The 14,379-nt window shown below is 50.7% G+C and overlaps 1 protein-coding gene across 3 annotated transcripts in view; it reads left to right on the forward strand.

Annotated features, from left to right (window-relative positions):
- ARL13A (ARF like GTPase 13A) overlaps positions 1-14,379 on the forward strand; it is a 260,804-nt gene that overhangs the window by 171,938 nt on the left and 74,487 nt on the right. For all 3 annotated transcript variants that reach the window (XM_086966790.1, XM_086966792.1, XM_086966793.1), the window contains exon 8: positions 10,486-10,696. In XM_086966790.1, coding sequence (XP_086822916.1) covers positions 10,486-10,696 — 211 coding nt within the window. The remainder of the gene's footprint in view (positions 1-10,485; positions 10,697-14,379) is intronic.

A 14,379-nucleotide genomic window follows, 5' to 3' on the forward strand; every position in this document is an offset into this window, starting at 1 on the left:
GCAAGCGCAAAAATTGTAATGAGGAGAAAAAACATAATAAAAGATGTTTTAGCGAAGGTAAATACTACAAAGAACAAACACATGAGGTTCTGCAGTAAATCAGACTCAAAATACCTGAAAAGGAAACACATTAATCCGCCCATTAATACTCTTAATGATACGTGACGTGATCTCCACCTCTGCGCCTATATCTGTGCTCCTCCGCTCCTCGATGTTAAATGAGTGGAGCGGCATCCGGTTATTTATAGTGTCAGCGCCAGGTAGTTAATGCCAGTCAAGGTTTAATTGGGTGCCGGAGTGCAATATCTGGTGTCCCAACATCGCGCTTTGATGGAGATCCGGAGTGTTGCCTTCCGGAAGCCCAAATATGGGCTTCCGGAAATGTTTCCTGATGGTCAGTGGTCCGTGCAAGTGGACTTGTAGCGGCTGGGGTGGGGCCGGCACCCACTCCGTAAATAGATAGAACGATGGAGGTGGGTGCCTGATGGTGCAGACTGTGCTTTTGTATTCCCGCTGGCTGCAGATTGTCTTAGGGCAGGTTGCAGCAATGACTACCTAAGTCGAGAGTGGTAAGCAGAATGATGGTTAGAGGAGTATGGTCAGGTTAGAGAGAGGAGGGCATACATGGGTGTGGTTATGTTTTTGGCCCTCCCATATTATTCTGCTACAGTTCCTGGTGTGGGTGTGTGCACAATCTAATCTGCCTAATTTGAAGCAGGCTTCTGTTGTGAAGCTAAAGTTGGTTTGACTCACAGAAGAAAAAGGGTCCATGCTTTCCCCACCCCTTCTCACAGAGTTTGGTGTCTCATGTTGGGAGATATTAGGAGTTAAAATTGATGTTTTGTCGTTACATAGCAATATTAGCTTAAGTACTAGACGTGCAAAATTGTCTTTTGGTAAATGTATGGGAACCAAAAAGTACTGTAGATTTGCATGCATGGTCTTGTTTGACATTATTCGTAAATGCAAATAATACACGTTTAAAATAATGGAAGCCCTTCCAAGTCCTTCTTTGCTGGAGATTTGCACCCCAACCCTTCATAACCATCAGTAGGGAATCTGATGCTTACCTTGGACATTAAAGGCTTCTCATTGTTTACCATAATTACACGTTGGAGAGAAAGTCTTGCATATATATTCCTCTAGCGCAGTCCTTCTTCATTGTGGGGTCTTTAAGGCCCTTATCATTTTCCAATTTAGCAACTGGCCTCTCCATCCTCGTTAGTGATTTCTCCAACGTGTGAAGCATGTGACCTGACTCTTTTGTTTCGTATATATTCATACTTTGGTACCATCGATTATCAAATGCTGCTCGAATCCCTCTTGTCATGTACAGGCTTCATTGCCATCATTCTGGAGGGGCTTTTATCCACCAGCACCTTCAGGCCCACTCTTGTGGCAATGCCTTGCACAGTCCCCCAAAGATCAATTCTTTCCCAGTAATCTTCAAGCTGTACATGGTATGACTGGAACTGTTCCAGAGGAGCAACAGCATTGTTTTCATTCAGTATGAGGACAGCACCCATCTCTGAATAAAACAGGAAATTGCATCTCTAGGCTCAGCAGCTAATTACCCTGGGCCACATTCCAATCTACCTTTTTTTGTTCATTACAGACAGGGGCTAACCAATTACAAAATAAGAACTGCTGGCCACATCTCCTCTAGTTCCAGCCTTTTTGGGCCTCTTCGAGGAGATATAGCTTGCATCCTACAAAACCGTCATCCTAGCACCCACAAATGGACATACTGTTTGCACTATCCTCCGCAATGCTAGCGGCTCTTCTTGATGTCTCTTGGCCAAGGGTTATTTTCAGGGGATGTCATACTTCTTTTTTAATATTTTTGTATACTGATATATTAGTTTTTAACTGATGCCTTTTAACATTTGTAGGAACTGTACTATATGAGATTTTTATATTTAAATCATCCATAATCTGTTTTTACTGTGTAATTCTGATGTGTGTATTGTTTGTATGGCCTTTTTATGGTATTTTACCGAAATAAAGCTCTTTTGACTGACTGACTGTTTGCACTTAAGGAGTCTCAGTGATACAAACAAAAAAATTCTATTGGTGAAATACTTAACCCTTTCGATGCTGATGACGAGCTCAGCTCGTCATCACCCACGGGTGTCGTGTGCTGATGACGAGCTGAGCTCGTCATGGTGCCACTAAAATGGCATTTTCCAGCACGGGGGGGGGGAACGCCCAGCAGCCATGTGGTTAAAATAATCTCACCTATGAGTAATTCCATTCCAGCATGTTTTTGCACACAGTGCCACATTCAGATAGGGACCAATCATGTTCAAATTATCCCTGGTCTGGCTCCAGTAGGACCTCTCCAAACAGAACTGTTTTTTTTCTTTTTTTCTAAGCCATACTTGAAGCTCAATCCCCTGAAAACAGAGCTCATGCTAATCACTCTAGATAACCAACATGTGTACTTGCAGAAATGCCTCTTAGTGTTGAACCTGGACGGTTTCACCACACAGACGGGCACAGATGCTAAATCTCTAGAATTTCACATTTACCCTACCCTTCTTTTTAAAGCACACTTCTCAAATAAACTAAACACATTCTGGGACCTCTAGGTCTTTCAATAACAGAGGCTAATATTTCAACTTAATGGCGGCAAGACAGAGTCACTTATGTCCTCTCTCGGGTGTTCTCCTTGGTGCCCTCAAAATTGGGCGGGTCCCAATTCCATCTAAAGTTGCTAGAAATCAGGAGGTGATTTTTGACAACTCCCTTTCTTTCCATGAACACCTAAATTCCTTCACCTCTTCTTGTCCTTTTTATGCGAGAAATCTTCATACGGTTCTACTACTTCTCCCTATGGACTCCCAGAAGACTGTGGTTCAAGTGATCGTTCTGCCTCACACTGATTACGGGAACTCTCTCTATTTAGACCTTCCTAAATATCTCACAGAACAAATCCATATTTTACAAAATCTAGCTGCTCAACTTCTCTACTTGTCTAATTATGAGTTTGGAGGTCCCACCGTAGACGGTGTGATGCACCGTCAGCTGTGGGATCGCCAAACCCGTGGTGCAACCGCCCACCAGATCAGGAGATTTTTACTGACCTGTAAGGGTCATAAAAGAGCCAAACAGGCAGACCTCTGCCCTCAGAATGCCGACTGCACCTTCCTGCACGGTGTGGCAAACATTCCATACCATGCAGGAAAGAGGGGGGTGCAATTCAGGGGGGCACAACCTGTGCCCCCCCAACCCCTAGCATGCACCCCCCTGGACCAAATCCAGCAGGGGTTTTTTGTTGCAATTCCACCACCCTTTTCATGGCAGTTCACCTTCATGAAAAGGGCAGTGAAATGGCAACTCGGAATATGCTCGGCGGTGTGGGCTGCGGCATTGCCAGTATATTCCTGCCATTGAAAGATCGCCGGTCCAGCGGGATCCTTGATCCTGGAGGTGCCGGCGGTCTTGTGGTGGTCTGACCGCCGCAATCGTAATGCTGTGGGGGTTGTCGAACTGCCACCACGGGTACGGCGGTCCTATTGACCACAGTACACGTAATTAGGGCCTGAGTTCTTCTCACAAGATGTTCTATCTCCGGCCACTTCAAAACCCTTCACTGGCTCACTATGGGCAAACGATCTGTAGGCAAAACTTTGTGCATCTGCCATCGTACTCTTCAACACAACTGTCCCAATTTTGTCTGGGGATGGACATGCAGCTATGTGCCCCGTAGGAAACTCCTATCTGCTTCCACTTACTTTGTCAAAGCACCTTGTATCAAAAAGGCTTGACCGAGTGTTCATTCTTTCTTTTTTAACAGCCTCCCATTGGAAAACCCTCCCACGGCCTATTCATGCTGAACCCAATAATCCCTTATTTAGGAAGAAACCTTAAAAAATAGTTGCTCTGTTAATGTTCTATCTTTTGGTCTTCCCAGTGCAAGGACACTAAGAGCATATTTACATGCATCTATTGCCAAGGGAAGGTCACTTTTTCCGACGTTCCAGTGGAGATACAGGCTTCACCTTATTTACAAGGCAGCTTTAAGCCACTTAACGTGGCTTAACGCTGCCTCGTAAATAAGGCACTCTTTCATGCTATACTTAGCGTGAAAGGGGGGCAGTAGGTAATGTGATGGGCGTTCCGCAGCAACTCCAATTGATTTTGACACTGCCCCATATGTACAAGGGGGGCATAAATATGGGGCAGTGCCAAAATTAAGACAAAAAAAACCTGGACTTAACATGGCGCAACAAGGAGTAATGCTTTATTTCTCCTCGTTTTTGCTGTTTCTATGTGTGGTGCATTGAGCAGCACACATAGAAACTGCAAAACGCCATGCATGATTGTTTATGTGCAGGCAACCGCCCCTTCCTGCACATAAATAATCCTTTTAAAAATGAGGAATTGGGGGGCGTGGCCAAGATGGCGGACTGAACGGACGTCTGTTCGCGAGGCTCCCCGGCCTTGAACCCCGTTAGCCCCTATTACCGCATACAGATCCCCCTTGCCAACGAGCATCTTCCTGCTACTGCCCGGTGAGGCTATCGTCCCGGTTTTGACCCGCCTTGGCTGTCCTAGAACGGCGGGGACCGTAGCTACGTCTGAGTGCCTGCAGCCCGCCCAAGGCCTCGCTGCGCTGCTGCCCGGGATAGAGGACTTGGCGCGTTTCCCTGGCGGTGGCGCCCTGCTGGGAACCTGAAGCGGAGGCTAAGCCGGGATCGGCGCAGTTGGCTGACGTGGGGGCTCGGAGACCCGGCCGACTCAGGGACCCGCCGGGGCCTAGCGGGGCCAACTGAAGCGGAGACAGGGCGACCCCTGTGCGGTGAGCAGCAAGCTGCGAAAATCGAGACCCCGGTCCTGGGCCCGCCCGGAACTGGGAGAGGTATGCACACAGGCGCTGGAGGAAGGCAGTTGGCCCACCAGAGGAACCCCCAACAGCGGATACCTAGGCGGGGCGGTGCGGCGCTTCCCCCCGCGGTGAGCGGCCGGCAGGAGACACACAGACCGGAACCGAGATCGGCCCTGGGGAAGCGTGTAAATCGAGGCCCAGGCTTCGGGGCCTATTGCACGGAGGAGGCTGACCGGAGCTCGGCAACACGCCCGGTGACCCTGGGGATCTGGCTGGGCCCGGCGTGGCCCCTTTGCGGCCTGCTTCCTGCGCATAAGAGGTGAGGAAGAGGAACAGCTGCCAAGAGGACGCCGCGCTTTCTTTTTGCACGCATGACCCGGGGGGGGGGGGGGGAGGGGGGGCTGTCGCCGCTTCCCGCCTGCCGCGGGTGCCTCCCGCCATAAACTGGTGTACGCTCTGCTCCGGGGCATCTACAACGGGGCCCGCCCTATAAATCGGATGTGTGGGCAGGACAGAGGTGTGGGCCCAGCGGCTCGCCCCGCAACGCGAAGCCTGAGGGACATCTCTGTGTGCATTGAGGGCCCTATCTAACGCAGTTCATCCCCCGCCGACCTTGCCAGCCCCCCGCTTGTCTGCTGGGCCTCCCGATGACTGTCTGGCCCTTTGACTTGCCTTTGGGAACTAGGGGCTACAGCGACGTGTCTAACCCAGGCCATGGGGGGGGGCGCGCAATATCTGCGAAATGCTCACCAAAAGCACAGCAAAAGGAGAGAGGCCCCCGCCACCCCCCTCGCTACAGCGACAGCCGGCACGTCTGCAGGCGATGATGGGGGGGCCCCTATCACGAAAGCCTTTTTGGAGTCCCTGTTTAACACCTTGCGCGACGACTTCCAGGCGCTGAAGCAGGACCTGGCGAGCGAGCAGCGCGAGATAAGGAGAGACATGGACAGCCTGGGGGAGAGAGTGGCGGCGGTGGAGGAGGCGGACCAGACCCGAAGTGAAGAGGTGGAAATGCTAAGGCAGGAAGTGCTTAACCTCCGGGAGCAGCAAGTGGACCTCCAATCGCACAAGGAGCACCTCGAAAATCGCTCCCGGAGGAATAACATCCGCGTTCGGGCGTACCACTGAACTCTGAAGGGGACAGTGTCACTTGCTATTTACAAGGCCTCTTCAGGGAAATCCTTAATGAATCTTTGAGGTTCCCATTGATCGCGAGCAGAGTGGGCAGGGCGAGGCGCGCGTCTGCTCCTCCGCCTGACATCCTGGCCTTTCTCCCCGATTTTCCACTAAAAGAATGCATCCTCACGGAAGCACGCCAGAAACAACCCCTCTGCTTCCAAAATCACTCGGTGGCCCTGTTCCAGGACCGTTCGGCCATCACGCTTCAAAGCGAAGGGCTTTCCGGGTGGTCACGACCTTCCTCCGGGATAAAGAAGTGCCATATTCTTGGGGCCACCCGTTCAGACTGATCTTCAAGTGGCAGGGGACCCTCCACCAAATGCGCTCACTCTGGGACACTTGCACCTTGTTAGGCATCGAACCTACAGAGGAGAACTCCCCGGGAGAATCTTAACTTCAGCACCCGCAAGACGGACCCCTACATTCATCGCGCAACGGATGGCAGCAAGTATGGAGACGTCGCACTCCTAAGGCGGGCCTTAACCTGATCTGGCAACCATGGCTCGGGAGCAGGAGGCAGCCGTCCAGGAGGTGGTCAAGGACACATCGAGCCCGCACTGGGGCGTTGGAGGTGGGGGATTTGTCTTAATAGCCTTGCTCATGCGGGGCGAGGGGGAGGGGCGGGGGCCGAAGGGGCTGCCACTGCTACACTTTCCCATACGTTGAACTTCCATGGGTCTGGACTCTGTTCGGATAGACCTGGGACTATGGTTAGACGGGCCTGGACAGTGTCTGAATAGGCCTGGAACTATGACTGTTTGCTGGGTGTTTAAGGTTGGGGTTAGGGAGGGGAATGTTGAGGGAGGAGGGTGGGATGGGGGTTCACAGAGAGAGGGGGAGTTGGGGTCTAGGGGGTGCAGGGGGTCCTCCTTGTCCACGGGGGGGGGGGTTTGATTTTCTTTGGCCACCACACGTCGAGCGCAGCGCGGTGCCGTCCCGACTGACTACTTAGGATGTCACGCCCATTGACTATCCTCTCTCTCAATGTGAGGGCACTTAATAACCAAATCAAACGCCGAGCGATACTTTCCCTCCTGGAGCACCTGGCTGCAGATATCTGCCTCCTACAGGAGACACATTTACTGCCCAAAGATCACCATCGACTTAAGTCTCAGTCCTTCCCTTTGCAGTTTTTCTAGTCGGCAACTAAGAAGGTAGCCGGGGTGGCGATCCTAGTGTCCAAATCCTTTGAGAGGCGGGTTATGCAGAAGGAGGCGGAGATCAAGGGCAGGTTACTGATCCACCGCTTTCTCATTGCCGGGCACACACTCTTAGTGGGCACCATATATGTACCCAATGAAGGACAAGAGAAATTCCTACACACAGCACTAGAATCGGCCACAGCTAATACACAACCACACTTGCTGCTAGGATGCGATCTCAACCTAGTCTTCCATAACACAGCAGATCGTTCAGGCCAACGTTATGGCCAAGTTGGGGCGCTTTCCGGGATGGGCCACGCCCACCTCTCCGACCTGGGCCTTGTTGACCTATGGAGGCACCTCCACCCACAGCATACACTTACTACTCAGCCGCCCACAAGTCTTACGCAAGACTTGACTACTTTCTATGCTCCTCACAGCTGGTGCTCCGCGTAAAGGATGTCGAAATCCTCCCGACCTCTTTTTCGGATCACTCTCCGGTGCTGGCCTCCTTTCTCTTCCCAACCACACCTGGCCCGCAGCGACATTGGCGCCTAAGAGACGCCCTGCTCCAGAGCCCTGCTATAGTGGAGCGGATTAAAACCGCCATCGCCCAGTTTCTTACCCATAATGCCAACACAGACACTACCAAGGCCACCTAGTGGGCCATGCTCAAGGCGGTTCTCCATGGAGAATTCATCTCTATCGCCACAGCTAACAATAGAGACCGCGCTCAGAAACGGGCGGAAATCACCCAGCGTGTGGCGGAGCTGGAGCAGATGCCCCTTTAGGGGGTTCCGTTTCTACAGTGATGTCATAGGCCTCCCAATCTCTATGCATCACAGATCATGAGCACCGTGATGGACGTGTGGGACAGAGTAGCGGTCAAACATCACCTCACTTCGTTCCCCTCCCCGATGACCCCACTTTTCGATAACCCTGACTTCTCCCCGGGTCTGGACCACAAGGCATTCGCTGCCTGGAGACGCTCGCCCTGTAGAGAACTTGGACACCTGTTCGATCTCAACGGCATCCTTCCCTTTCAGAAGGTGAAGGAGGACTATTGCATACCAGAGGCGGACCGCCTACCCTACCTGCAGGTCCGTCACTGGGCCTCACAGCCGACGATCAAACCTGGTGCACAGCGCTTCCTCACCCCGTATGAAAAGTGGCTGTTGACGCGCACCTCAGATAAAAAACTGATTACCGACCTGTACCAACACCTTCGCCTCACCAACATATACACATACAACGCAGGGAGGGTCAGGTGGGAGAGGGACCTGGGGAGACAACTCACGCACAAGGAATGGGAAGGCATATACCATAGAGCCAGGCACTCGGCCTACCACACTGGTCTCACAGAAACCCTGACCAAAGTTGCCACCTACTGGTACCACACACCGGACCGCTTACACCGATGGGATCCCCACATTAGTGATCGCTGTTGGAGGGGATGCGGGGAACTTGGCACACTAGAGCACTTACTATGGAGCTGTGACCGCTTACAACCCTATTGGAACTCGATCCTTGATGAAGTAGACTCCCATTTAGACACCCAACTTCCCAGATTCCCCGCTTATGTTTTGCTTGGACTCCCCAGTGCATTGATGTACCCCCTGAAGTCCAGGAGAGGGAGACTCATAGCGATTGTGCTGGGGGCCACCGTCCAGAACATTGTAGCGCACTGGAGGACCACTCAGCCTCCCCCACACACAGGCTGGCTCCACAGGTTGTGGACGATTTGGGGGATGGAGAAGTTAACTCTAGCAAAAGAAGGGAGGGGAGAGGAATTTGCAGCACTTTGGCGACCATTCTTGACTCTACTCAAAGGGGAGTTTAGGGAATTGAGCTACCCACGCTATTTACTCTTGCTTCGCCTTGCAGACACACCACTCGAGGAATCTAAGGTTCAGCCGCACAGGCGTAAGACTAAGGGCTGATGTTTGACCTATGGCCTCCCATTAGGGATGTGATAATTTTCCTTTACTTATTACTTTGCTTTGCTTTGTGGACAAGGAGGGGGGGGGGGGTTACGACTGAGTCTCCCTGCTGCAAGACCCCTACATTTACGACATTGTCAATATATTTGTTACCTTATGCCCTGTGGGTTTTAATGCAAAAGCCAACACTATTGCATCTGATGGGGAAATGTGGTCTGTTTGTTTTTTCTGTTTTGAAAACCCAATAAAAGATTTAAACCATAAAAATGATGAATTCCAACTTTTATGTGTGCTGCACAAATTAGAACCCATAGAATTTACAACTCATCATTTAAGATTGTTTGGGGCTTATTTATGAGCCCCATGCTCTGCCGGTGCGTCACTTTCTGTGAATCTCCGGTGGCGTAGGAGCCATATTTACCCGGCAGCACTAAACCACTTTTTTTGGCTTAATGCTTCCTTGTAAAAATCATTCCCTTTAACATAGTTTTCTGCATTAAAGGGGCGTGCAATAGGTGTTGCTGGGGGCGTTCCCAGCAACATCCACTGCTTTTTGACACTGCCCAGATTTACGAGACATCGTAACTCTGAAGCAGCGCCAAAAACGGGAGGCACAACGAGAAGAAATATCTTTATTTCTTCTAGTTTTTTTCTCCCTTTTCTATGTGTGCTACAGAATTCAGCACACATTCAAAAAGGAGAAAGCCTCTTGGTATCGTTATTGTGCTGCACAATAATCATCGCCCGCAATGCAGGCACCCTTGCACCATGGTGCACTGGTGCCAGCATTGGCGCACAGCAGCTCATTGTGCACCAGAGGAGAGATAAAGGACAGGAATGCAACATAACTGATAGATACGGCGCATTCCAGCCCTTTTCTTTTGCTGGAGGGCAGCGCAGCAGGAAGGCCTGCGGCACTGCCCTACGACAAAAACTCATCCATTAGGCTACTTATGTGCAGGAAGGGACACCTTCCTGCACATAAACAATCATTACCCCCAACGCAGGCACCCTTGCACTATGGTGCAAGGGTGGCTGCGTCGGTGCTAGGCATCTGTAATTAGCGCCAGTGCAGGGGGAAACGCTGGGCTGCACTACATTGTTTTAAATACGGTGCAGCACTGCGTTTCAAAAGTTGCAGAGCGTGGCGTTAAGTCAAGGAGAATAACGCCACGCTCAGTCGTTTTTTTGTAAATATGCCCCTAGGATAAGAGTGAGCTTAATAAATGACATTCATTAATTCATTTAGCTGCACTGCTTTTACTTCTAAAATTGAGAACTGACTCTCAAGCTTGATCCATTTATTGTAGCATTTCTTTAATTTCAAAGAAATAGGGATTTGGTTTTGTAAACATAATGACAATAACTCTGATATCATTTTTTCTGTACACAGAATGATGATGGTCTAAAGGCCCCAAAGAGCAAGAAGAAGAAGAAAGTGAAGATGAAAACAAAAGGCTCTGTAAACTTAGGGAGTGTTGTAGAAGCTGAGGAGAGAAAACTGGAAGCAGAAAACAAAATCACTTCAAATGTCAACATCCTCCACAGCAACAGGATTGCTCAGGAGCACCCCACCAGCCAAGAGGAACCGGCTCCTCTCCCAGGTAAAATAATGAATTCCCATTTAACCAGAATAGACTCCTTAGATAATTATTATGCAGTATGGGACAATATTAAACAATAAATGCTGTCAGCCTGTCTGTCAGGGTGAATGGGTCGGATTTATTACTGCCCTGAGGAAAATCTCAATGGGATAAAGGCATAAGCATTCCCTTAGGTGGTGCAGCCAGTTTGACGTCCTTGTCAAGTCATCTGTTGGGCAGTGAGGGTCATTGGTGCCCGCTGCATGGAGGGGGCATGGGGTACTCAGGAACCCACACACACTGGTGGTTCTCAGGGAAACCTATCACCGACAGCATTGCAGATCGATCACATTCAGATGTTTATATACTAGCGCTGGTCTACGTCTGGGTGATGTCTACCATTCCTTTGCTTGTCCCTTGTCTACCATTCCACCACTCGTCCCTTAATACCAATTGGTATTCAGTACTTAAAGGGAAACAGGGCAGGACCAGACCTGCATGGGCTCCCTTCTTACATGCAAGCATGCTTCCGCCCACCTGGTGCACCAAGCTTTGTCCTCCACTCTCGCTGGCAGTCACTAAGGCTGCTGCCGTTCAGTTTCCGGGTCTATTTGCATGAGCGAGTCTGAATGTCTTACTGCACTCAACAGATTGTATGATAGAACACACATGTATGTTTGATAATGTTAATAACTAATATTTCTTCTCAGCGGAGTTTGACGATGTAGCAGAAGAGATCTAGTCCTGTTTATTTCTGAAACCTATGTTTCTTAATTCTGGTCTAAGTTAACTACGTGAGCGACTGTCTGTTTGCTTGCATGTATTTGTATTTCTGAATTTGTGCTGTGAATGTTTGGCTTGTGTATTTACAGAGACCTTGTGGTTCATATGTGGGCCTTACGTTTTATTTAATACTTGCCCATGACCTCTGCTGTTTATTCCATTTACCCCAGGGATCCCAGGCTGGGTGTCCATGCAAAAGTTGAGTAAGGTTAAAGGTGGCTCTCTCCTTGCCATTAGCTTGTTTGGCTCTATTCTGGCCAGTAAGGCTGTACATGGACTCTGCAGGAAGCATGCCAATCTAACACATAACAATTCAGTTTACAGTCATGTGTCCTACATCCATGGTGTCATCTCACAAGTGAACAATTTATATGGCATATTTGTTTGCTCCTTTACTACTGATATTCACACCTGATACTATCTGCTCCTTCTTGTAAGCTCCCTACATTAACTCTCTTGCCCCTGTGATTGGCCTAAACCTGTATTTTTTTTAATTTTTCTATATTTACATCTGAGGGATACTAACCCTCAGATGTAGGGTTACTAACCAGAGCTGTTGCGATGCATTCAGGTTGAATGTGTTTTCTCTTCTGGCAGATCGTGGAAGGCTGTGAGAAATGCCCCCCATCTCCGCGAAAGAATATGCTTTCTCAGGGGTGTGGTTAGTCTCCGTGGAAAATGGCTGCTCACTAAAGTAGCTCTGATTCACCCAGGAGCAATCCCCTGAAATGCGTCCACAAATCCTTTGCCACTAGACCAGGTTCACAACAAACTACAGGACTGTGACCCACGACTGGCCGACCTCGGGCTCGCTGTGCCACTGAGAAGCACTGTTGGGACAACGTGCAGCCCTACAGTTGTCCATGTGATCAAGGAAGATGGCGGCTGAGGCCTCTCCAGGCCTGGGAAACTAGGGCTCTACAGCTTTTCCCCTTCTGCACAGAAAGTGCCCCTGAGGTTTGACAAAAGGATCGGAGGTGCAGACCACCTACCTGAGGCAGTGGAAACACAGGGGGAGATGATCTGAATCAGCTGGCCCCATCGGAGGGCCAGAGGTGAGGCAGGGATCCCTGTTGAGACCAGACGCTGTTGGGGACCCGAAGCGGAGCAGAGGTGAGTCCGGAGCTGGGACGTTGTGCCGGGGCCTGATTTAATTCCAGTGAGGAGGTACGGGATTGCTGGAACCCGGAGCCTGCATGAAGAGACCTGCGATCGGCCCTTGTGGCTGGGAGACCTGGGGGAGGCTGACCGAGGACAGTGGCTCATGCAGCCCCTGCCGGAGAAGATCCGAGACGGGTCAGGAGTTGGAGCCTGGGAATCAGCAGGGGGCCCTGACAAGGAAATTGAAGCAGGCATTGTGATGTCCCAGCACTGCCGGAGTAGCAGCATTGAAGAATGGGCTGGCCGGGGAGGTGTTAGAGTCCTTGGAGGCCCCCTCCCTCAGGCCCGAACTGGCCATAGCGGGCACCGGGCAATTCCCCGGTGCGCCGCACGGGTGGGGCCGTTTTTGTGCTCCTGGGGGCCGTTTTTGTTACAGGGCCGTTTTTGCAACATAGCTGCAAAATCGGCCCTGTAAGAAAATCGGCCGAAAACCGGCCCCGGCAAAGTGCTTGGCCGCGCCCCCCCCCCACAACCCCTCTTCCCCCGAGTGGGGAGGGGGGGACGGCCGAGCACTTTGCCAGGGCCGGTTGTGGTTCCCAGTCCGGCCCTGCCCTCCCTCCCAGGGCAGTATCGCAGCACTGCAGTGGGACCCGGAGTGCCTCTGCAGTCGGGTCTGGAGGCCTTGTCAAACACTGATAGCCCAAGAATTACACACTAAATAGATTGCATCGAGCTGTTCTGCTGCAAAGGGGTTTCCTGCACTGATTATAGGAAAGGCAGTTATCCTGGAGGCTGCATGGACGAGTTGATCTCCGAAGGGACCATTAATTGGCACTCACATGAGGCAGATTGATGGAGGCCTACCTTGGCACGGGTGAGGCCTATAAGACACCTGGGAGGTTGACTACAGGTTGGGGCATATCACTAATGACTTTGGAGCTAAGGGGGTATGGAAGGCTGAAACAAGAGCATCAGAGCCGGTGAGTGGGATGGTGTGTGTAGCAATCTGCCCCGATGAGGCCCACGTGAGGACAGCCCTCCAGTGGAGTGGAAGGACGGGGTAGGGACCCCTGAAACTGTAAGGGGCCACCCTAAGAGGGCCCGATAGCAGAACAAACTGAACAAATATGCAGTAAGGATGTCCGCAACAGGGGGCTGACACTTGTGGCACAGAGTGAGGATCCGGGAGGGGAGACGCAACAAGAAAGGTATCCATCGGTGCGATCCATAAGGGGCTCCATCAAAGAATTGCAAGGATCCACTGCACCAATAGAGCCCAAACTGGATGCCGTAACAGTGGATGTTAATCTGCTCCAGGCCGACTTTCACTAAATATTCGAAAAGGTAACAGTTGCAGAGATACACATAAATGGATTACTTTCCACAACAAAACGCCTCGAGCAACAAGTGCAGACCTTAACAAAGCAAAGTACTACCATGACCGCCAGTCTGGGGGACCAGGAAGGAGGAGCAAGAAGGAACAAAATAAGAGTGGTTGGAGTTCCTGAGGGTTCTGAGGGCCCCAGTGTCGACCTATTCCTTGAAGACCTCATCCTCAACATGCTGAAATCTTAAAACATCTGTCAAACTTTTTTCTGTTGAGAGAGCGCATCGGGCATTGGGCCCTCCTCTGCAGCCTAGTGCCCCCCCATGAACAATTATAGCACAAATTCGGACCTACAGAGATCATGATGCAATACTACAGGCAGCTCAGATGCAGGGAGACCCACATCTTAAAAATGTGGTGGGCCGCTTCTTCCTGGACTTCACCTTACAGGTACGGAGCCAACGGAAAGGCTTTGATGAAGTAAAAAAAGCTC

Source organism: Lissotriton vulgaris, chromosome 4_1 (assembly GCF_964263255.1).
Source record: "Lissotriton vulgaris chromosome 4_1, aLisVul1.2, whole genome shotgun sequence".
Taxonomy (NCBI): domain Eukaryota; kingdom Metazoa; phylum Chordata; class Amphibia; order Caudata; family Salamandridae; genus Lissotriton; species Lissotriton vulgaris.